We start from the raw sequence: 24,570 nt of genomic DNA, 5'->3' as shown, positions 1-24,570 counted from the left end.
ACATGGTGAATCTGTGCACTTTAATGCCACCAATGGCCATGGAGGCTGTTATTAAGTAGATTTAAAGCAGAAGTTAATAGGTTCTTGATTACTAAGGTTGTCATAGGTTATGAGAAGACAGGAAAATTGGGTTGAATGGAAGAACACATCAGACATGATTTGAATGGCAGAGGTTGGATAGCCTAATTCTGCTCCTTTCTCTTATAGTCTTATGGAAATGATGAGACAAAATACAGCATGCAGGTCGGGAATCTAGTTGGGTGTGCCAGAATAACAATCTTTCAATGTTACCAAGACTAAGGAGCTTTATTTTGATTTTAATGTAGTCTGAGGGACCACACACCTGTTTGCATTGATGGGACAGAAGTGGAGAGGCTTAGTACATTAAAGTTCATTGGAGTCCATATATTGGAAAACTTCTGGAGTCTTCACATTGAGGCAAAAAAAGTCCAAGGCGGTTTGGGATGTCATTGAGTACTCTGACAAAAGTGGAAAATTTACTGACTGGTTATCACCTTGGTCACAATCTCTTCTCACTGCTGCCTTTTGGTAGAAGGTACAGAAGACCAGCATCTCTAGGTTCAAGAACAGTTTCTTTCCAACGGGTATCAGCTTCTTGAACTTCCCCTTGTTACCTTAATCACGGGTGGCTCCAACACCACAAAAAGAGCTGTCTGTGCTATTGTTCTGCCATTTTTTTCCTGCATGAACTGTGAATACAGTAAAATCCCCATTATTCAGAATTCAATCAACTGGCAAAAAAAATTGTAAGTAAATAAATAAAAATTCAAATAAATACGACTGGGTGGATGAACCCTGTGAGGGAGCGTGAGACTTCGTTGGACATGCGCAGGTTTATCCAGCTGAATTAGCAATGCCCCTCAATGCCCGTGCATTCTTTTTGCTGACACCAATTGCATGGAGGTGAGTTGGGATGTCAGCACGAGGAAGGTGTGCCAAGGGCCTGACCAGTCATTTGCATGGAGATGAGTCAGGTTGCACCAAGGGTCTGACTGGGACATTGGCGTGGAGGTAAGTCAGGTTGCGCCGAGGGCCTGACTGGGACAGCAGGATGAAGAGACGGTCGATGCCACTCAGCACTGGGATGACTCTCCCTGCCTTGTAAGAGTTTATCAGTATTAGGTATATTAGTAAATATTTATCTAAACTTGGGGGAGGGGGTTAATTATGATAGTGGCATGGTTAGCATAGCAATTAGTACAATGCTATTACAGCACCAGCAAACCAGGGTTTGAATTTAAATTTTGTAAGTTACAGAAATTACTTGATTAAAATTAACTTTACATAATTAAGACTACAATACTTTTTTTTCAAATTACTTAACATTTTGCAGTCTTTCGACTTTTAAACGGTGTATTAGGCATTGGAAGAGTGAGTTTCAGTCAACTGGAAATTTTGCATTTCTGGCATCCATGACCCCCTACCTTTTGTCTCTATCATCTCTTTTTAATTTTAATTTCAGGTATAGTACTGTAGTTTTTTTTCTTTACAAAGTGCCTGTTCAGCTGCAAATAAGAATCTCGGTGCATTTGTAAAGCAAATAACCTCATGGATTATTTGCTAGAACTGTCCAACCTCGAGATCAGGCTAACGATGAAGCCAGAGGTAGACTTTTCCATTTCACTCTTCACAAGCTATGCAACTTTCAAGCAGCTGCCCTTTGCACCACACATTTAATCAGTCAGAAATAAAATAAAATAGAAAATGTTGGAAAGACCTGCTCAGATAGTATCAGCGGAAAGAAAAAGAGTTGATGTTTCAAGTCAAAGTCTATTCATCATAGGTGGAAAAGGTTATGGTTTCTCTGATCTGTCGGCACGTTTCTAAAACTTCAATGCTTCACATGTGAATCTGCATGGATCCTTTGCTGCATCGGGTGCTCCTGACGCAGCCTCCTCTTCACTGGGGAGACAGGAAATAGATTGGGAGATCACTTCATTTAGCACCTTCACCCAGTTCACAAAAACAACAAGGACTTCCCAGTGGCCGACCATTTTAATTTCACTCACCATTGACATGTCTGTCCATAGCTTCTTGTGGTGACAAATTGAGACCACCTGCAAACTGGAGGACCTACACCTTGATATTCTGTATTGGCAGCCTCCAACCAGAAAAAAAATCAATATTGACCTCCAATTTCCATTAACTCCCTCTCCCAGTCTCCTTCCCCATGTCTCTTTCCTCCAGCTCTCCACCTCCTTCCTTCGATCAGATAGCTACCCTTCTTAGCTCTCTATCACTTCTCAGCTTATTTCTCTTCCATCCTCCCACCAGTATCCACCTATGATTTCTTACCTGATACCCTGTGCTCCTCCCCTTTCCCCTTCCTTCCCGCTGCCCCCACCTTTTTATTCAGGTGTCTGCAGAATTTCTATTTCTGCAGATTACTGATGAAGAGCTCAGGCCTGAAACATTGATTGTCTTTTATTTCATACAGAAATAAGTTTCTCCAACACTTTTGTGTATTGCACCTATTCCCAATCTGCTTTTGCCGGGCCTTCTCTTATGCGATTGAAATCAACTTTCTCCCAATTTAGGACCTTAATTTGCAGACCAACCTGATATATTTCCATATCAACTTGACATTTTCAGAATTATGGTCATTGTTCTCAAAATGTACTTCCACCATTAACAGAATTGTGCACTCACAGGATGCCCTGCCAAAGTCTGCTTCACATGCACCTATGGAGAGGAAGATTCCATCCTCTAAAGATGGGGGAAGGAGAATCAAGCATGAGGAGTTAGTGGCCACTCCTTTTGCCATCATCACTCTCTTGAGCAAGTTGCACCTCATTACAGTAAAGCTCTTGGTATCTGGAATTCAAGCAACCAGCAAAAATAAATTTTAAATATTAAAATAAACAATAAAAGGTTAAAAATATGTAAGTTTAAAATTGTAAATGGTCTCTGAAAGCTGTGGTGAAGATGAGAGCAAATATTCAGCCAGCTGAGTGCATAGGTCATGCTTTGCTTGTAGCAGCTGTTTGAATAAAGTTGTGTTTGAATAGAATGGCATAGCCCATGATGAAGAGCTCATTGATGTCACTTGGTGTTGGAATGACTCTTAAAATGTCTCCCTATCCCTGCTTAGGAAGAGTTGCCTCAATCACAGACTTTATCTGTAAACTTGGGGGAGGGGCTGCTATGGTAGAGCTAATGAAGTAATACAAAAAACACACGCCAGACTAGTCAACTGAAGACTGATTTATTCAGGATTTACAGGCTTCTTTTATATACTGCATGTCCTGGGCTCCATGGGACAAGGTGGGATGTCACTATGAGATTGCTGCTGATCCACAGGACCAACAGGTTTAAATTTAGTCTTGTAAGTGTCCCGCACCTTCTGGCGGGAGACTTAATAGTTCAACATGCCATTCCTCGGCACTCAGTATCTCTCACATGCGGTCCATTAGGGGAATATGCAGCATCCGTATAATGGTTCTGCATGCCCGCAGAACCGTGCCGGCAACAGTTCGCGTTGCCGCACTATGCGCCCACTCGGCCCGCTACACTATAATGTTATTGTTCATCTTTCAGGCACCTCTATTGAAGGGAAGGAACCTGCTGATGCAGTGACAGTTAAATGTTTTCAAGGAATGTAACTGAAAATAAAGTAAGATGCTTTAGGGTTTATATATTCATGCAAGTAAGTACAGTGAGGTATTTTTGTCTTTTCACTTTTAAACTGTTTATTCTAAATGCAGGTATATTAGGCATTGCAAGAGCAAGTCTCATGCAATGGGAAAATACACTTAACCGGCATCTACCAGTACCCAAAGGTGCCAGATACCAGGGGTTTTACTGTACTACCATTCTGCTTGAACTCATTTTGTGCTAATCAGTGCAGTCCTGCATTCCCAAATTCAAGGTAACTGCCTTTTGACTCTCAGAGGGGGGATGGACACATTCATGGCATGTATGGGCATTTGACAAGCTGTCAGGAAGCTTGAAGCTGGCCACTTTACCATGGAGGAAGGTGTATTTACAATGTCCTGCTACATTGGACTCCAGCATTCCCTCTAAATCTGTAATAAGTGTGCAGGAGAGCTCTTTCGCCATGCTATTCAATGATTCTCCTTTTATCAGTGGTCATTCCAGAGGCAAAATCATGACTGTGCATGGTCCAGTTTACATTTAGCATGAGAAACTTTTCAAACACAGTAAGAAAATCTGTCAAGTTAGTGCAAGGTGGGAAGACGTTGCTCTGGACCTGCCACCTGACGACTATAGAGCCTTTTAGTCCATTCTGCTTCATAAACACATCAATCGTATCTAGCAGTAAGAAAAGCTGTCAAGTTAGTGCAAGGTGGGAAGACGCTGCTCTGGACCTGCCACTTGTCAACTATAGAGCCTTTTAGTCCATTCTGCTTCATATGGAAGTCAAGCCTCTGCAATGATTGCACCTGTAGGGCTGCAGAAATAAGGTGTTGCAGTAGAGAACATGATAGGCTGGGTTGCCTGAGTAGCAAGCCAGATTAGACATGATTTGGACATGATTCTCTGGCGTCTGAGGAGATTTGCCATGTCGTTCTACAGGTGCACTGTGGAAACTATACTGACTGGTTGCATCACAAGCTGGTTTGGGAATTTGAGTGCCCAGGAACACAGAAGACTGCAGTGGAAACATACGTAGCCAGGTCCATCAAAAGCTCTGACCTCCCATCCATTGCAAACATCTGTGTGGGACTCTGCTTCAAGAAAGCAGCCAACACCATAAAGGACCTCAATCACCCTGGTCACAACCCTTCTCATTCCTACCTTTTGGTTCAGAAGCCTGAAAAATAGCACCTACAGGTCCAAGAATAGTTTTTTTCCAACATCTATTAGCCACTTGCTCCTCCCCCTTGCAACACTAACCAAGGAATGCTCTGACACTACAAAATGGACTGTCTGCACTATTGTAAATCCATTTTTTAATTGCACTGTGGTAAATGCATATTTATTGTCTCTTTATAATTTTTAAGTTAATGTTGACCTTTGATTGCTTTTTTTCTTTACCAAGTACCTGTTTGGCTGCAGCAAGTCAAAATTTTGGTGCATATGACAATAAACTCATTTTCATTAGAATTTTAACAATTCACTTTCATATAGATATTTAGATAACAATAGGTAAAAACTATGGCAATCATGTCATTGAAATGGTATTTTCATGCATATTCAGAATGAACTGCTCCATGCATATACAGTATAAATATGACTGTACACATAAGAGTAGTCCTGATGAAACAAGGGATTATTAGACTTTTATGCTTCATTACAGATACTATCTTTCTTAAATTTCTTGTCTTGAAATAAAAAGCCAAACCATTCTGTTAATTATAGTTCCCACAAGGAGTTAGGGCCTAGGATGCAGCCTCATCATTGCTTAATTGCATTGAAAAACCAGGCTGGTCCAGAACCTAAATGTTCATTATTTTGACAGCAATCCACAAACCTTTAGTCATTTCAATGATGTGCTACTAATATAGTGGCTAGAAAATGTTGCATTCTGCCTCACCCTCTATGTATATATGCCAATGTCAGATTTCAAAACAGGTTCCATTATTGACCTCTAAATAACAGCTTAGAGCCTTGAGAACATTTAAATATAAATATCATTCTTACCTATAGTACCGATCATCTTTGTAGGGAGTTAGTTCATCCTTTAAATCCATGTAAGCACCTTTTACCTTCTTGTAGAAATATTTCAGTTCTTTGTAGAGAGGATTCTTAAAAGAAGGATATTCTGCATCCATAGTTTGCTGGTTCTAATACATCAGAAACCTCCTGCTTTCGTTAACCTCTTGAAACAATGAATATGTAGTCATCAGGAGCTAAGGAAACATCATTTTCATTTTTTGCAATGAAAGCAGATCAGCTGGCCCTTTGTTCAGAAATAATGATAATATTAGGTGGTAAAACACAGAGCCATCTGTGATTCACTGCAAATCAGCCGCTCAGTGATACATAGTGAGCAGGCACCTTAACCCTTTCCATCCATCATCATTTCACTACTCTGAAAGCAGCAGTTTAATTTTTATCCCAGAGGGCAGTATTTGAACTACAAGCTTGAATTTATTACCATGCGAGTTGCACCATATTTCTTGCACCTCACTGAAAATAATCCTTTTATCTTTAAGCAACTATCCACATCTTATCTTGGATGTCCTATAGCAGTTGGAATCATTCGGGGTTCATACAGATTATACGTTTTAGAATAAAGGTCTTTAAAATAACAAGGCAGGATAAAAATGTATGCACAACATTTTTGACTGAGGCACAGAGTTACAGGATGGTCATGTTACAACCAAGCACAATTCTAATTCATTTAAAACTTGAGTAAGATTTTGAGCCACCTTACTGCAATCATAATTGTGCTGGAAAGTACATCAAGAAGAGACTTATGGGAATGCTGACAGGACTGGAAAATTGTGACAATGAGGAAAGAATGAATAGGCTGTGTTGCCTCCTTGGGAGGTAAGGAGACTGAGGGAAGACTTAACTGATGGACATAACATTATGAGGGTCCTAATGTCAACAAAATTAACCATTTGAAGACCTTGACTATCATTTCACAGCCTTTATTTCACATGATATGTCATGGAGAGCAGGCAGCGGTCTCCACTACTTACTGACTCTGAAATCTATCTCTACAAGCACATATTTATTCAGAGAGACAAACAAACTTTTACAGAAATTAGGATTACATCATGGAATAAAACTTGCAAACTACATCTAAACATTTATTACAATTTTCTAATTAAAATCTTAATTTTGTATAATTTTAAGAAAAATATGTTATTAACCATTGTTAGTGTTTTAATTGACTACAATTAAGACTATAACTTAGCTTCCAAATAATATGTCTCACTGATCACAAATAATCATGTCCAGGCACTGTATTAAAGTGGACTGTTTGCCAACAGTGTTAGAGTTAGTGCCATTCTTTCTGCATGAACTTTTTTCCGCGCTTAGATACAGTAAATAAAAGGACCTCAGATAGGTCATAAAGCAGGGAGATAGATTTTACCTATGTTGTCTGTAAAGGGAACCCTAAGCTTCTAATTTCCTCACACTTTAATTCTCCATTGCACTTACACTCTGACCTCTCCATCTTGAGCCAATTAGAAAGTATGAACAAAGTATAAAATAAGCTCAAAGAGCAGCAATTTGCCAGAGTTTTAGCATTGATCTTATAGTCTGTATTCAATAATAATATGGGCCTATAAGATGATAGTTTCAATGGGTCCCTACCTTTTTTGGGAATCCCTATAATAATTTCTGCTGAGAAGGATGCGGGAGAGTACGGGTTGCCACTGCTTGATTTAGTATCTCCATAAATAGAGGTATCAATAAATCTTTAAATTATTTATAAAATTCGGTAGGAACCCATCTTCTCCCAAGGATTTATTAACTTGCAGGGATAACAATCCTTCCCCTATCTCAACTTGATTAAAGGGAGCATTTAAACTCCCCTGTTCTTCTAGAACCAAATTTGCAAGGTCTAATTGTGACAGGAAACTCTCTATTCAAATCCCTCACCAACTGAGATTCATATAAGTTTATATAAAATTGTTTAAATTTATGTCTTTTGGTTTATAACAGATTCTGTCTGTGTTTAACTTAATTGTATTTATTGTTGTCAAGGCTTGCTCTGATTTCACCTGCCAGGAAAGGACCTTTGGGCTCTTTCCTGTAGCTCAAAGTACCTTTGCTTAGATTTTATTATTTTTTTCCATTCTATATGTATTTATTGTATTGTACTTGAGCTTCTTACTAATTAGTCTTCTATGTTTTTTACAGAACCTCTGTTGAATATCCTTTTCTAAAATTGTGATCTCCTTTTCCAATTCATCCACCTCCCTCGTATATTCTTTTTCAATCCTAGAGGATAACTAATAATTTGGCCCCTTAAATATACCTTTAATATGGGAGGAGTCACGTGATGGAGTAGCGGCCGGTCAGGGAATTCCAGCCCTCTCCAGAAAAGTTGAAAAAAAACGCACAAAACACAAAGGTACAAGAGTAAAAATTAAAACAAAGTAAAAATAAAGGTGAGAAGAAAATGGCAGCGAAGAGAGAAAAGTCGAAAACAACGGGAAGAAGAGAAGATGAAAGAACGTCGGAAGAAGAAGGTGAAGGCCTTACCTGTCCGAGGAGGCCCGCCACGGAGTGAGAAGCCCGCTCCCTCAGGTCAGTGGAAGTCCCGGGCTCGGGACTACAAAAATGGCTCGCAGAGCCAAGTAAAAGTGCGCAAACGTGCATGAAAAAAAACACACTGATGGGAGGGGGGAACAGCTGCGGAGTCGATATCCACAGCTGAGAGAGACAGCTGCAACACAGCAACAGGTGCAGAACATAGAAAATAACGACAACAAGAAAGAAGAGGGTAAAAAGAAAACAAGGAAACAACAGATGGTCAACCCAGAGGAAGAAGAAGAAGAACACAAAGAAATGGAAAAAGAAGAGAAAGGCAAGACAATGAATATATCTTTTTTTAAAGAATATATGGAATCAGTGAAAAAATGGCAATTACAAGAATTTAATGAGATAAAAAGAAGAATTAAGAGTGCAGAAGAAAAAATGAATGAAATAGAAATGGTCATATCAGAGATAGGAAAAAGAGTGGATAATGTGGAAGAACGAGAAATAATCGTAGAAATGGAAGTAGAGGACTTAAAAGAATCTAATAAAAAAGTTAAAGAGGCACATGAGCTGTTAGCTCAGAAGATAGATATAATGTAAAACTATAATAGAAGAAATAATATAAAGATAGTGGGCCTTAAGGAAGATGAAGAAGGCAAGAATATGAGAGAATTTATAAAAGATTGGATCCCCAGGGTCCTAGGAAGACCAGAATTACAGGAAGAAATGGAAATAGAGAGGGCACATAGAACATTAGCCCCAAATCCACAACCGCAGCAAAAACCAAGATCCATTTTAGTAAAATTTTTAAGATATACAACAAGAGAAAATATATTGGAGAAAGCAATGAAGAAAATAAAAGAAGACAAAAAGCCACTGGAATACAAAGGTCAAAAATTTTTTTTCTATCCAGACATAAGTTTTGAACTCCTGAAGAAGAGGAAGGAGTTCAATACAGCTAAAACGATCTTATGGAAAAAAGGATATAAATTTATGTTAAAGTACCCAGCGGTACTTAAAATAGTTATTCCAGGGCAACAAAACAGACTATTCTCAGATCCAGAGGAAACACGAAAATTTGCAGAACAACTACAAAACAAGCAGAGAGATGAAGACATGTAATGAGAATAAAAATGACCATGAACTATATGTATGTGTGTATATGGGTATATATATATATATGGGTATATATATATATATATATATATATATATATATAGATGTGTATGTATGTATGTGTATACATGAGTGTATCCGTACTTAGAGGAAAATATATAGAGTATAGATAAGAATTAATAAGGGAATGAAAGGGAATAGAGGGAATAAGGAGGGAATTAAAAGAGTGACCTTTGTTATATATGAAAATTGAAATCTTTTCCGGGGGGGGCTGGGTGGGGAGGAGTTATGGTCACTGCAAAATCAGTTGACGCTTGCGAGTCAATTCGCAAATCCAGATGTAGAGGAGAGATGTGGTTGCCCGGCAAGGGATAAAGGGCAACTCAGGAGGGGAGGGGAGAATGGGGTTAAAGAAGTTTTAAATAAGAGAATAAGGAAAATGTTTGATGTTTTAGAAATGTTGTCTTATAAAGTGTTCAAAACAAGAAAGCAGAAATGGATAAGAAGGAAATGTGATGATGGAGAAACGGAAAGGGAAGATAAACGAAGTATGAAATGGCTACGTTGAACTATATGACTTTAAATATTAACGGAATACATAACCAAATCAAAAGGAAGAAACTACTAAATTTACTGAAAAAAGAAAAAATTGATATAGCATTTGTGCAAGAAACACATTTAACTGAATTGGAGCACAAGAAATTAAAGAGAGATTGGGTAGGACATGTAACCGCAGCGTCGTATAATTCAAAAGCAAGAGGAGTAGCTATATTAATCAGTAAAAATATACCAATTAAAATAGAAGAGGAAATAATAGGTCCAGCAGGGAGATATGTAATGATAAAATGTAAGATATATTCGGAGTTTTGGAAATTACTCAATGTATATTCACCTAACGAAGAAGATCAAAAATTTATGCAAGATATTTTTTTGAAGATAGCAGATTCGCAAGGGAACATATTAATAGGAGGGGATTTCAACCTTAATTTGGATTTAAATATGGATAAAACTGGGAAAAAAATTAACAGAAAGAACAAAGTAACCAAATTTATAATTAAGTCGATGCAAGAAATGCAACTTTTGGATATATGGAGGAAACAACACCCAAAGGAAAAGGAATATTCATATTATTCGGGTAGACATAAAACATTCTCAAGAATAGACCTATTTCTGTTATCAGCTCGTATGCAAGATAGAGTAAGAAAAACAGAATATAAAGCTAGAATATTATCGGACCATTCACCCTTGATATTGACAATAGAGTTAGAGGACATCCCTCCAAGAATGTATAGATGGAGATTAAACTCCATGCTACTTAAAAGGCAGGATTTTAGAGAATTCATTGAAAGACAAATTAAAATGTACTTTGAAATAAATACAGAATCAGTGAAAGATAAGTTTATACTATGGGATGCAATGAAAGCTTTCATTAGAGGGCAAATAATAAGTTATGTAACCAAGATGAAGAAGGACTACAATCAGGAAACAGAGCAGTTTGAAAGGGAAATAGTAAATATAGAAAAAGAATTAGCAATGAAGGAAGACACAACTAAAAGAAGAGAATTGGCAGATAAAAAAATAAAATATGAAACACTACAAACATATAAGGTGGAGAAGAACATAATGAAGACAAAACAGAAATATTATGAACTAGGGGAAAAAACGCATAAAATTCTAGCATGGCAGCTTAAGACAGAACAAGCTAAGAAAATGGTATTGGCATCAAGGAAAAAAGACAAACAAATCACATATAATCCAACGGAGATTAATGAAAACTTTAGAGAATTCTATGAACAATTATACCAAACTGAAAACGAAGGGAAAGAAGGCAAAATAGATGAATTTTTTTTTTCGAAATTTATTTATAGTATCTCCATACATTCATTTCAAATTGACTTAGTATAATATTACATAATAGATACTAAATAATTTTCAAATTTTTACCCCCCCCCCCCACCTCCCCTAACCCCTTAGGAAACCACCTTGTGGTGGTTAATTCCCAAAAACCCAAATGGGTGTGGTATAAACCACAAGTGGCATATGACTTTCGGGAGCATAAGTACCACTCCCTCCCCCCCCCCAGGCAGACAAAATACAAGTATAAACCGAAAAATCATCATTTCTTATATCCATAAAACCCCGGTCCATCAATTTAACCAATCTTATTCATAAACTTTTTTTTTTTGAAAATCCAAACTTGATATTAAATTTTGCACCCTTTCCACCCTCCCAACACTGAGTTAAACATTGTTTACAATCAATAAAAGTTTTTTTTTAATTTTTTTTCAAGTCTTCCTGAATTTCATCCACTGAATTAAAACACCTCTGAACATCCCAGTTCAACACAGAATCTTCCATTCTTCTCAGTCTCAAGTTGAATTTGTAGCTTACTTTCAAAAAAAGTTTTTTTTTCAACTCTTTTAAAATTTTCTTGAAATAATTCCTTCAGTCTTGATCTTCTAAAGCATCAATGTTATTCATAAGTTCTTTCTTCTGTGTTTCCCAATTTAATACCAAATTTTCCACTTTGTCAATCTTCTCAATGTTAAGTTGAAATTATTGTTTATTTTCAAGAAAAACTTATTCAAAATTTTTAACTCTTCTTGGACATTGCTCCTTCGACTTTAATTTTATAAATCATCAATCTTGTTCATAGTTTCTTTCTACTGAATTTCCAAATTTAATAATAAAGTTTCTGTTTTTTCCAATTTTCTCAATATTAAACTGATCTTGTTGTTTAGTTTAAAAAAAACCTTTTCAGGGGGACCAGAATCCTGGCAGAGGTATTTGCTAGGGCTACTCAGGATCCTTTAAACTAGAATGGTTGGGGGGAGGGAACAAAATAGTACAGAGCAGTAAGGAGAAGGTTAGAATGCAAACAATGAAAGTTTGTAGTAAGTATTTGAATATGGATGGGCAGGTGATAGAGAAGGGAAATGCTCTGGAAGAAGATGAAGGGCAATTGGCAGGAAAAGTAAATAATGTTGTTCTTAAAGATGAGGGAAAACAGGGATTAAAAAATGGGAAATCCCTGAAATTCGTATATTTTAATGCTAGGAGTATTGTAAAAAAGGTGGATGAGCTGAAGGTGTGGATTGATACTTGGAAGTATGATGTGGTAGCGATTAGTGAGACATGGTTGCAGGAGTGATGTGATTGACAACTGAATATCCCTGGGTTTCGTTGTTTTAGGTGTGATAGACTCGGAGGGGCAAGAGGAGGTGGGGTTGCATTGCTTGTCAGGGAAAATATTACAGCGGTGCCTAGGAAGGATAGATTAGAGGGCACATCCACGGAGGCTATTTGGGTGGAACTGAGGAGTAGGAAAGGAGAGGTTACACTTGTAGGGGTGTATTATAGACCACCCGGAGGGGACCGAGACCTAGAGGAGCAAATCTGTAGGGAGATAGTAGATATTTGTGATAAGCACAGGGTTGTAATTATGGGAGATTTTAATTTTCCACATATAGATTGGGAAACACATTCTGTGAAAGGAATGGATGGGTTAGAGTTTGTGAAATGTGTGCAAGATAGTTTTTTACAACAATATGTAGAGGTGCCGACCAGAGAAGGAGCAGTGTTAGATCTACTGTTGGCAAATGGGATGGGTCAAGTGACGGAGGTTAGTGTTGGCGAGCACTTCGGGTCCAGTGATCATAATGCCATCAGCTTCAATGTCATTATGGAAAGAGAGAAATCAGGGCCAAGGATTGAGGTTTTTGATTGGGGAAAAGCTAGATTTGAGGAGATGCGAAAGGACTTGCAGGGTGTGCATTGGGACAATTTGTTTTATGGGCAGGATGTAGTAGAGAGATGGAAGTCTTTTAAAGATCAGATTTTGAGAGTGCAAAAGCTTTATGTTCCTGTTAGGTTAAAAGGAGGGGCAAAAGGTTTGAGAGAGCCGTGGTTTTCAAGGAATATTGGAAACTTGGTTCGAAGAAAAAGGGAGGCATACATTAGATATAAGAAGCATGGAGTTAAGGAGATGTTTGAAAGATACATTGAATGTAAGAGGAATCTTAAGAGAGGAATTAGGAAAGCTAAAAGAAGGTACGAGAAAACTATGGCAAGCAGGGTGAAAACTAATCCAAAAGAGTTCTACAAATATGTTAATGGTAAGAGGAAAGCTAGAGACAAAATTGGTCCCTTAGAAAATCAGAGTGGAAAACTGTGTGTGGAACCTAGAGAAATGGGGGAGATATTGAACAGTTTCTTTTCTTCGGTATTCACTAAGGAGAAGGATATTGGGAGATGTGGGATAAAAAAAGCAAATTGGGTAAATATGGGGAATATAGAGATTACAAAAGGTGTAGTTTTAAGGCTTTTGAAGAATATAAAGGTGGATAAGTCTCCGGGACCAGACGGGATCTTCCCCAGGACATTGAGAGAAGTGAAGGAGGAAATAGCAGAGGCTCTGGCGGTAATTTTTCAAATGTCATTAGATATGGGGATAGTGCCGGAGGATTGGTGCATTGCGCATGTGGTTCCTTTATTTAAAAAGGGTTCAAGGAGGAAGCCTGGCAACTATTGGCCTGTAAGTTTGACGTCTGTGGTAGGTAAATTAATGGAGAAAATTCTTAGAGATAGTACTTATAAACATCTGGATAGACAGGGTCTGATCAGGAGCACTCAACATGGATTTGTGGGAGGAAGGTCATGTTTGACCAATCTGATTGAATTTTTTGAAGAGGTGACTAGGAATGTGGATGAGGGTAGCGCAGTGGATGTTGTCTATATGGACTTCAGTAAGGCCTTCGATAAGGTACCACATGGAAGGCTAGTTAGGAAGGTGCAGTCTTTAGGTATAAATTTTGAGATAGTCAAATGGATTGAACATTGGCTGAAAGGGAGAGGCCAGAGAGTGGTAGTGGATAATTGTCTGTCAGGTTGGAGGCCGGTGACCAGTGGTGTGCCTCAAGGATCTGTATTGGGCCCATTGTTGTTCGTTATATACATTAATGATCTAGATGATGGGGTGGTGAATTGGATTAGTAAATATGCAGACGATACTAAGATAGGTGGAATAGTGGATAATGAAGAAGGTTTTCAAGGATTGCAGAGGGATTTGGGCTGCTTAGAAAAGTGGGCTGAAAAATGGCAGATGGAATTTAATGCTGATAAGTGTGAGGTGCTTCATTTTGGTAAGAAGAATCAGAATAGGACATATGTGGTAAATGGGAGAGCATTGAGGAATACAGAAGAGCAGAAAGATTTAGGAGTAATGGTACATCGTTCCCTGAAGGTAGAAACTCACGTGAATAGGGTGGTGAAGAAGGCTTTTAGTATGCTGGCCTTTATCAATCATTGCATGGAATATAGGAGTTGGGAGGTGATGTTGAGATTGTATAAGACGTTGGTGCGGCCTAATTTGGAGTTCTGTGTGCAGTTCTGGTCGCCTAATTATAGGAAGGATATAAACAGAGTGGAGAGAGTGCAGAGAAGGTTTACCAGAATGTTGCCTGGGTTTAAGCATCTGGAGTATGGGGAGAGATTGGACAGATTGGGTCTTTATTCTTTGGAGCGTAGAAGGTTGAGAGGGGATTTGATAGAAGTATTTAAGATTATGAAAGGGATAGACAGAATGGATGTGGATAGACTATTTCCGTTAAGAGGAGGAAAGTTTAAAACAAGAGGACATGAGTTAAGAATTAAGGGGCAGAGGTTTAGAGGTAACATGAGGGGGAACTTCTTTACTCAGAGAGTGGTAGCTGTGTGGAATGATCTTCCGGGAGAAATAGTGGCGGCGGAGTCAATTGTATTATTTAAGAAAAGGTTGGACAGGTATATGGATGAGAAGAAGATGGAGGGTTATGGGCATTGTGCAGGGAGGTGGGATTAGAAAGGGGTGTTTGGTTCGGTGCGGACTAGAAGGGCCTAATGGCCTGTTTCCGTGCTGTAATTGTTATGTTATGTTATGTTATAAAACTATTAAAATCTGTTTGCAATGTATGCATACTCACAGATAATAAATTCACTCTTCCAATATTCCATCCAAAAAAAAATCACTAATAAACCTTATTGCAAGTCAAGGAGTTCCATATATATGTTTATCTTCAGAAAATATTTCAAATATTTCAAATCAACATTCGTCGCCATCTTTCAAAAAGGAGTCCGAAATCAACTTTAATAAGTTCTATTCTTGAGAAAATTCCAGCACCAACTCCGGCTCTGTCTGGGCAAATAGGTCAAATTTCTTCCAAAGTCAAAGAATGTAATTTTGTTCTGTATTTATAGATAATAAATTCATCCTTCCGATATTCCATCCAAAAAAAATCACTAATAAACTTTAATGTTATCTGGATTTTTAAAACTCACGGGCAATCAATGCCAATTACTGCAATATATCTTCATAAAACATTTCAAATCAATATTCGTCACCATCTTTCAGAGGGGTGTCCAAGGCCAGCTTATCCGACAGTCCAATTAATGAGCTCCGTTCTTAAGAAAATTCCAGCCTTGACTCCGTGGTTCTGTCTGGGCAAGTAGGCCGAGTTTCTTCCAAAGTCGGAGAGTGTAGTTTTGTTCTGTATTTGAACTCTATTTTCCTTAATCTTTGTTGCCATTTTAAACATCTTTCAGAGGGGTGTCCAAGGCCAGCTTATCCGACAGTCCAATTAATGAGCTCCGTTCTTAAGAAAATTCCAGCCTTGACTCCGTGGTTCTGTCTGGGCAAGTAGGCCGAGTTTCTTCCAAAGTCGGAGAGTGTAGTTTTGTTCTGTATTTGAACTCTATTTTCCTTAATCTTTGTTGCCATTTTAAACATCTTTCAGAGGGGTGTTCAAGGCCAGCTTATCCGACAGTCCAATTAATGAGCTCCGTTCTTAAGAAAATTCCAGCCTTGACTCCGTGGTTCAGTCTGGGCAAGTAGGCCGAGTTTCTTCCAAAGTCGGAGAGTGTAGTTTTGTTCTGTATTTGAACTCTATTTTCCTTAATCTTTGTTGCCATTTTAAACTAAAAACAATTGATAAACAAAACAAAGACTTTTAACAGAAAAGAAATATTCTTAAAACGGGTATTTATATAACTGCCTGGGGGAGACCGGGAATGCACGTCCGCTCCCTACGCCATCTTGCCACGCCCCCCTCAAAATAGATGAATTTTTAACTAAAATTGAACTACCAAAATTAAAAATAGAGGAACAAAATAAATTAACAGAACCATTTGAAATAGTAGAAATACAAGAGATAATAAAAAAAAACTACCAAATAATAAAACACCAGGAGAGGATGGATTCCCAATAGAATTCTATAAAACATTTAAAGATTTATTAATTCCTCCCCTCCTGGAAGTAATCAACCAGATTGACAAAACACAAAGCTTACCAGATTCATGTAAAACAGCAATAATTACAGTAATACCAAAGCAAGGGAAAGATCCACTCGCACCAGCGTCATGTAGACCAATATCATTACTTAACACAGATTATAAGATAATAGCTAAACTATTAGCAAACAGATTAGCAGATTATGTACCTAAAATGGTAAATCTAGACCAAACTGGATTTATTAAAAAAAGAACAACAGACAATATTTGTAAATTTATTAACTTAATTCATGCAGTGGAAGGGAGTAAAGCACCAACAGTAGCAGTTGCTTTAGTCGCAGAGAAGGCCTTTGACAGAGTAGAGTGGAATTATTTATTCAAAGTATTGCAAAAATTCAGTTTACCAGAGAAGTATTATTGGATTAAAGCATTATATAAGGGGCCATTGGCGAAAGTGACAGTAAATGGATATATATCAAAGCAATTTAATTTAAGCAGATCAACAAGGCAGGGATGCCCACTATCACCCTTATTGTTAGCGTTAGCTATAGAACCACTAGCAGAATTGATAAGAACAGAAAATAATATAAAAGGGATAAAAATAAAAGACAAGGAATATAAAATCAGTTTATTTGTGGACGATGTTATAGTATACTTAACAGAACCAGAACTATCAATAAAAGAATTATATAAGAAATTGAAGGAATATGGAGAAGTGTCGGGTTACAAGATTAACGTAAATAAAAGTGAAGCAATGCCAATGAATAATGCGGATTTCTCAAAATTTAAGAAGGAATCACCATTCAGATGGCAAATGCAAGCAATAAGATACCTAGGTATACAAATAAATATAACTCAAGATACAGTGTTGGCATATTACCAATTGAGATCCTACTTGAAGGACAAATTAGGAAGTAGTCTGAGGTTACCAGAGGGAAGTAACTTTGAATATGTGATTACAGATACAATGACAATCAAAAGATTTATAACAAATATGTATATTAAACTGCAAGAAAAGGAGAATGAGGAAACAAATGGTAAAACTAAACAAAAATGGGAACAAGATTTAAATTTAAAGATAAAAATGGAAACATGGGAGAAGTTATGCTCTGGAACGATGAGAAATACAATAAATATGAGGTTACGTATGATACAATATAACTGGATACACAGGCTATACATTACACCTCAAAAGTTAAATAAATGGGACCCAACAGTATCTGACAGATGTTTTCGATGTAAAAAAGAAAGGGGAACAACAATTCATGCAATCTGGACATGTGAAAAAGTAGAAAAATTTTGGGAAGATCTAAACCAGATATTAAATAAAATTACAGAAAACAATATACCAAAAAACCCAGAGATCTTCCTCCTAAGTAACATAAAAAACAAAGAATTTGGACTTGATTTGGATGGTGCACAAAAAAGATTTGTTAAGATAGCTCTAGCTGTAGCAAAAAAATGTATTATGTCAACCTGGAAATTGGAAAATAATTTGAGAATACAACAATGGTATGTAGAAATGAATAAATGTATTCCATTAGAAAAAATAACATATAATTTAAGAAATAATATTGAAATATTTGAACAAATATGGGAGCCATACATGAAACACAATAGAGAAAACCTACCGGGGACATCTACCACCTAAATTAACGAAAGGAGAAGGAAATGAAAGGAATTGACTCAGTGGAATTTCTTGTTTATTTTTATTGAATGACAACATTGTTTGACTGGTTTAATGTGTCTTAGATTTTGTACTTTAAATGAATGGGGGGGAGGTAGGGAGGGTGGGATGGGAGGAGGGGTGTGGAGAAAATGACACTATATATTTGAAAAGGAAAATGTATGTATCTTGGTCAGTGTGGTTTATGGTGTGAAAAATAAAAAAAAATTAAAAATATATATATATATATACCTTTAATATGTCCCAAAGTAAAAATTTGTCTGCAGTTGAGTCAGAGTTAGTGTCACAGAATATATTAATTTGATTCTGAATAAAATTACAAAAATCTGGCCTTTTCAACAGCAAAGAAATAAAGCACCATCTATGAATCATCTCTTGCTTATCTGGCATATCAATGGCCAATACAAGAGGTGAATGGTCTGATAAATGTCTCACTTTGTATTCGATTCCTATGATCCTACTCTGCAATTGAACTGAAGTCAAAAACAAATTTATCCTTGAGTAGGAGTCATATTGTCTCAAATAGAAGGAATAATCCCTCTCCCCAGGATGAAACCTCCTCCAGATGTCCATTAAATTCAACTCTACCATTAACCCCAGTACAGTTTTAGCTGCTTTTGTTCTTTTATCTTTTCCCCCTAATCTATCTAGAACTGGATCCAAATAACAGTCAAAGTCTCCGCCCACCAGAATGTTTTTCATGAGAGTCAGCCAATCTTAAGCTTCTTGGGCACATATTGGTTCATCAGAGTCCAGGGTTCCAAATATATCTGACAGTGCACCAGAACGTACCTACCTGCTGGATCCATTGTCATGTCTTGCAGTTTAAATGGGAGATTCTTCCCTACTAATATTGCCATTCCCCTTGCTTTTGAATTAAAAGAGGATGCAATGACCTGGCCAACCCACCCTCTCTTTAATTTCAGACATCTCTTTAATTACAATATCTTTTCCAAAATCTACCTGCTTTAGTACCACAATGATTCTTTCAGAATTTAAATAAATATATTTGAAAATTTGTGTGTAGAAGGGTAATTTTCTCTATTGATAAATTAACCTGAATTATGAACTGGGAGGATTAAAGCTCCCAGCCTTTAAAAAAAATTATTGGGCAACCCAAATCAAGTTTTTCGCTTCCCTCTTTGACAGAGGAGACAAGTCTTGGGTAAAATTGGAACTGCATAAGGTTGGTGAGAAGATAGCAGAAAATGTTATATATAAATGGAATTCTAAATTACTATTTGGTCCTAAGGAAGCCCCCTTACTAAAACATCATTACAATTTGGAATAAAGTCAATGGTCAAATTGTGTTGGGTTTGGGGGAGGCCTCTCACCCAAAACACCCCTAGCTCAAAAAAAATTAATTCCATTAACAACTGATAATAAAATTCTAGAAACTTGGTCTCAGAGTGGGATCAAATATATTGAAGATTGCTTTGAGCAGGGACAATTTATGACATTTGAACAAATCAGGAATAAATTTTGAGTTTTAAATACATCCTTTTTCTGCTATCATTAGTTAAGATCTTATTTAAGGGATAAATTAGGTCTAGCAATAACCCTCCGCAATGTACAGAAATAGAGACTCTGGTTCAAAAGAAATTTATCTCAAAAATGTATTTCTTAATTCAGGCAGAAGCCCCTAAACAAGGGCTAGATCAGTCAAAAGAGTGATGGGAATCAGATTTGAGTATTGAAATTGATCCATTTTGATGGTTTGAACTATGTCGGGACAGCATGAGCAATTCAATTAATGTAAGGTATAGGCTGGTGTGATATAATATTTTGCATCTGCTGTACCTTACTCTGCAAAAATTAAATAAATTGAAATCTGATATATCCAATTTATGCTTTCAATGCAGTCAAGATATAGGGACCCTTTTGTATTCGACTTGCTCATGAGATCCTTCTGGGAAGATTTGGGGAATCTCAAATCTCTCCAGCCTTCCTACTAACAAGATCAAGTAGAACAATGGTGCCCTTTATCTCCAGCTCTGTTTATACTAGCCATGGAGCCATTAGCCAAGGCTATTCACAAGGATCCAGACATTAAAGGTTTCAGAACAAGCCAGGAAGAATACAAAATTAATTTATTTGGTGACCATGTTCTGATATATCTGACAGACCAAGCAAACTCATTGCCCAACCTGCACTCTACTCTGGAGGACTATGGGGAGATCTCTGGCTATAAGATTAATTGAGATAAAAGCGAATTCATGTCACTTACAGAGGGGGATTACAGTCAACGTCAAGAAAATAGTCAACTAAAGTGACCGTAAAATGGGATCAAATATCTAGGAGTTAGAATAGATAACCACTTGAGTAATTTATACAATTTAAATTACACCCCTTTGCTTGGGAAAATTGAGGAGGATCTAAATAGATGGATGACCCTACCCATTACATTAGTGGGAGTACCTCTTCCAGACACTGCCTATGGCATTGCCCTGGGAATTCTTCAAAAATTTACTTTCAGGAGTAAGGAAATTCCTATGGAATGGAAAGGTACCCAGGATCTCTATGGAAAAATTGACCCGGGATTAGAGTCTGGGCAGATTGCGATGAATCCTCTTGGCGTGCACACTTCTGTAAAAACGGACCTAGGTTGTTCAGCTGAAGAACAGGTATATGGCACCACAATGACTCTGCCTGGAGAAGTTGTTGGATCATGAATTGTGACTGCAATGAACTGTACAATTATATTGATCAACTACGGAAAAGCATGCGATTGCTCAGACCAACGCCTACGTGACATGCATCAACTGCAGTGTATATGCTAGATGATTTACAACACTGCACACCTATTCATTCGCCATGACACCATTTGCCTGCCACTCCAGCCTGTTTACTACAGCCCTTATGAGGTCATATAATGCCACCCTAAACGATTTGTGATCCAGCGTAATGGAAGGGGTGATTCTGTTTCTATTGAATGTGTGAAGCCAGCATACAATGACGATCTGCTTTCTTCAACACTACCAACACCAAAGAAACTGCTGGACCTCTGCCAGTTGGATCATCCATCGGGCGCTTTTCAGAACCATACTAAATTGAGCGGAATGTCAGCCCGCTGGCCTGTTATGTAGCAGGACAGATCAAATCAGTCACCTCCTCACATGACTCAGGCTGAAAGAGGAGTTGTCATGGTCATGAACTTATGTGGGCCTAGAGTAGAGCTGGTTGCCACTAATGACTCATCTGGGGTGACGCTCGAGAAATGTAATGTACATGCATGGGCCAGAATGGGGAGTTGAAACAGTGTGGAGTTTACGCCCTAGGTGGAAGGAGGTGGTTGTAAAGAAAATGTCAATGCCATTTTTTTTGTTCTGAAGAATGGGAGAGTGTTCTTTTAATGGTTTAGATAACATCTATCTGGCAGTTGGTACACACATTGGTCTGCCCAAAACATGTTGGTTTTTCTGCACATTCCAGGCTGCAGGAGTACATGATGAAGGACACACTGAGGCTGGTGCAGCCAATGCGAAAGCACTGTGAGGAAGGACCACCGTCTAGTTCTCCCATTACTGGGCAGAGAGGGCTGGGATTGAGGGAAGCCTCTCAAACTATTGAGGGGGGAGTAACAACAAGGTGCCACAGTGGTGATAATAGTGTAAAGAGAAATGAATATAACAATGTACAGTAATGGAAATGTGTGAACATGACACTAAGGGTGCAAAGAGACTTTGAACAGTTTTCCTTTTGTAAATAATTTATTGTGAAAGTAGAGAAGGGAGGGTAAGATGTGTCTGACAGTGGGATCATGTTGTAGGTAGCATAAATTGGGGAGAAAATATGTTGGATGCGTAGGCTAGAGAGGTGGTGAGGACAAGGTCCTTGTGATATCGGCGCAGGGGAGGGAGTGGGGGTGGATAAGTGGCCAGGGCAGATGTGCGGGAAATAGAGGAAATGTAGACGAGGCAGATTAATTGTCATAGAGGGGTAACCATGTTTACTGAACAAGGAGGACATATCAGATGTCCTAGAATATGAAAGCATCTGCTGGGAGCAGATGCACAGAGATGGAGAAATTGAGAGAAAGAAATGAAAGTGTACAGGGAGAGAACGTACATGGTGAAAATCAGGCGGTCCAGGCCAGCTGAAGAGAAAATGAGAGAATGAGGGGGGTGAGGGGGACACCAGAAATTGGCTTTGACATCATTGACATACGTTTTCTCATTTTCCCTCATCCCTCTGTCTACCTCCAGTTCCCCACCCCTTCCCTCCTTTCTCCAATCAGAATCTATCTCAATGTTCTACCCCTTCCCATCTCCTCTCTGTTCCTTTTTCTTCACCCTTCCAGGTTTTTATTCAGACGTTTGCCTGATTTTTGCTATGACTGAAGGCTCAGGCACAAAAAAATGACTGCCATGTATACTGCATGTCTGCTGTTCTTTTCACAATATTTATTTGCTCAAGATTCCAACAGCTGCAGCTTTTGTACCATCTGCCTTCATTACCACCCTATCCACTTGTGTGACAACTCTCAAGGATTGATGGATCTGATCCCTCAGATCCCCTCGAAGTAAAACACAAAAATCTGTAGACACCATGGCTGAAGTAAAAACACAGTGCTGGAGAAACTCAGCAGGTCATACAGGACCACGCTTTCCTCCCTAATCTTTTGTTCGGATGCCTGCCGACATTTTTTCAAGCCCGAAACATTAGTTATGTATTTTTACATTTGCTATATAGAGGACACTGTTTGACCTGCTGAGTTTCTCTAGCATTGTGTTTTTACTGTATATAATCCCCTTATTGTTTGAAAAACTGGTCAGGCCAGAATCTGAACTGAGTTATTGGCCCCAGACTAACAATCTTTTGTTGCAATGTTTACCATGAGGATACTGGTAACTGCTCCCATTGGGAAATGTATACAGGAGTATCAGACCAGCACCACCAGGCTGAGGAACAGCTTCTTCTCAAGGGCAGTGAGAATGCTGAACAATCAAAGGAACTGCTCTCACTAACCATCTGAGACTCTCATATTCATGAAACAATATTTATTTATTTGTATAGATGAATACTTGTCCTGCATATGTATTATTTGTCTGTGTATATTTGTGTGTTTTGCCTCGAGGACCAGAGAACACTGTTTTGTCAGGTTGTACTTGAACAATCAGATGACAATTAAACAATCAGATTGTCTTGATCTCTTAACTCTCATTTAAATAATTCATGATTTAATATTTCTCATAATTTATTTCATACATTTTTATCCATTAATATTTAAATCCAAAATGAATAATTTTATAACTTATGATCACTTTTTACTTCTTTTTGATTCATCCTGTCCTTTAGCTCACAGGTATCTCATTGACTGAGCAAACAAATTGCTGGAGGAACTCAGCAGATCCATGGGTAGAAATGGTCAGTATACTTTTTTGATCTCGGCCCTTTCTCAAGACTAAAAGAAAAGGTGATGTTGCGTATATAAAGGGGGGAAGGAAGCTTGTGATGGGGCCCAGAGATGGGACAGAAGGAATGAGAACACTAGGTAGGGGGAGGGAAGGAAAGTTGGACAGAGAGGAAGAAAAAGCACAGGAAATGGTGAAGAAAAGATGGAAATAGTGGACCAGATGGGGATTACCCAAAATTTGCAAAAAAAATGTTCATTCTGTTAGGTTTAAGCTATCCACGAGAAATATTTTTTTCTTAAATTTTCATTGGCCTCATTCTGACAATGGACAAGGCAGAGGAAATATATATCTGCATAGGAATGGTTGAGAATTCAAATAGTTGGCTTACAGGAAGCTCAGGTTTAGAACCACAAACAGCATAGGTATTCGGGGAAGTGGTCTCCAATTGGCCCTTGGTTTCACCAATTTAGTAGAGGCCACACTGAGTACACTGAATGGACTAAATTAAGTTGGGCAATGTGCATGTAAAACTCTGCCTTACCTGTAGGGACTGTGATGATACGCTGCAGTACATCACTCGGCCAACAGGTTGCCTAGAGAACACAGCACCCGGCCTAATGACATCTGACCACCAGGCGGGCCCAAAGGGCCCATGGTATAAAGCCGAGGTCCCAACTATGTGCTCTCTCTCTCTCTCCCCGGGACCACAGCTAGCAGCCAACTAGATATTTATGTGAATGGAATAAAGCTGTGTTGCCCCAAACAGTATTGTGCCTGTGTTTTCCTTTGGCTCAGCCTGCCACAATTTATTCCACTCAAATAAATATGGCCAGCAAACAAAGATTGCCCCCGACCTGGGCGATCCCACCCAAGCACGAGGAAAGGGACGAATCCTTCATGGTTGAAACGTGTGCAAGCCCCCCCAAACCTGGTGGAGACTGGCTCAAACATGGGGATGAGAGCGAGGACGCCAGGTAAAGCCAGTCCCCGGGGAGTCCCACA

The 24,570-nt window shown here is 38.3% G+C and overlaps 1 protein-coding gene across 5 annotated transcripts in view; it reads right to left on the bottom strand.

Annotated features, from left to right (window-relative positions):
• tmem181 (transmembrane protein 181) overlaps positions 1-24,570 on the bottom strand; it is a 171,510-nt gene that overhangs the window by 141,066 nt on the left and 5,874 nt on the right. Inside the window, exon 1 of one of the 5 annotated variants that reach the window (XR_011355951.1) lies at positions 5,626-5,951. The exons of 1 other annotated variant lie outside the window; for it this stretch is intronic. Coding sequence is in view for 3 of the 4 variants with exons in the window: in XM_069932165.1 (XP_069788266.1) it covers positions 5,626-5,756 (131 nt within the window). In the remaining variant the exon portion in view is untranslated. Of the gene's footprint in view, positions 1-5,625; positions 5,952-24,570 lie in introns of those variants that run through there. 3 more of the 5 variants (XM_069932165.1, XM_069932166.1, XM_069932168.1) reach the window with 3 other exon arrangements.

This window comes from Narcine bancroftii, chromosome 4, assembly GCF_036971445.1.
Source record: "Narcine bancroftii isolate sNarBan1 chromosome 4, sNarBan1.hap1, whole genome shotgun sequence".
In the NCBI taxonomy this organism is placed as follows: domain Eukaryota; kingdom Metazoa; phylum Chordata; class Chondrichthyes; order Torpediniformes; family Narcinidae; genus Narcine; species Narcine bancroftii.
The sequence above is the reverse complement of the archived record's forward strand: the minus strand, read 5'-3'. Positions and strand labels throughout refer to the sequence as shown.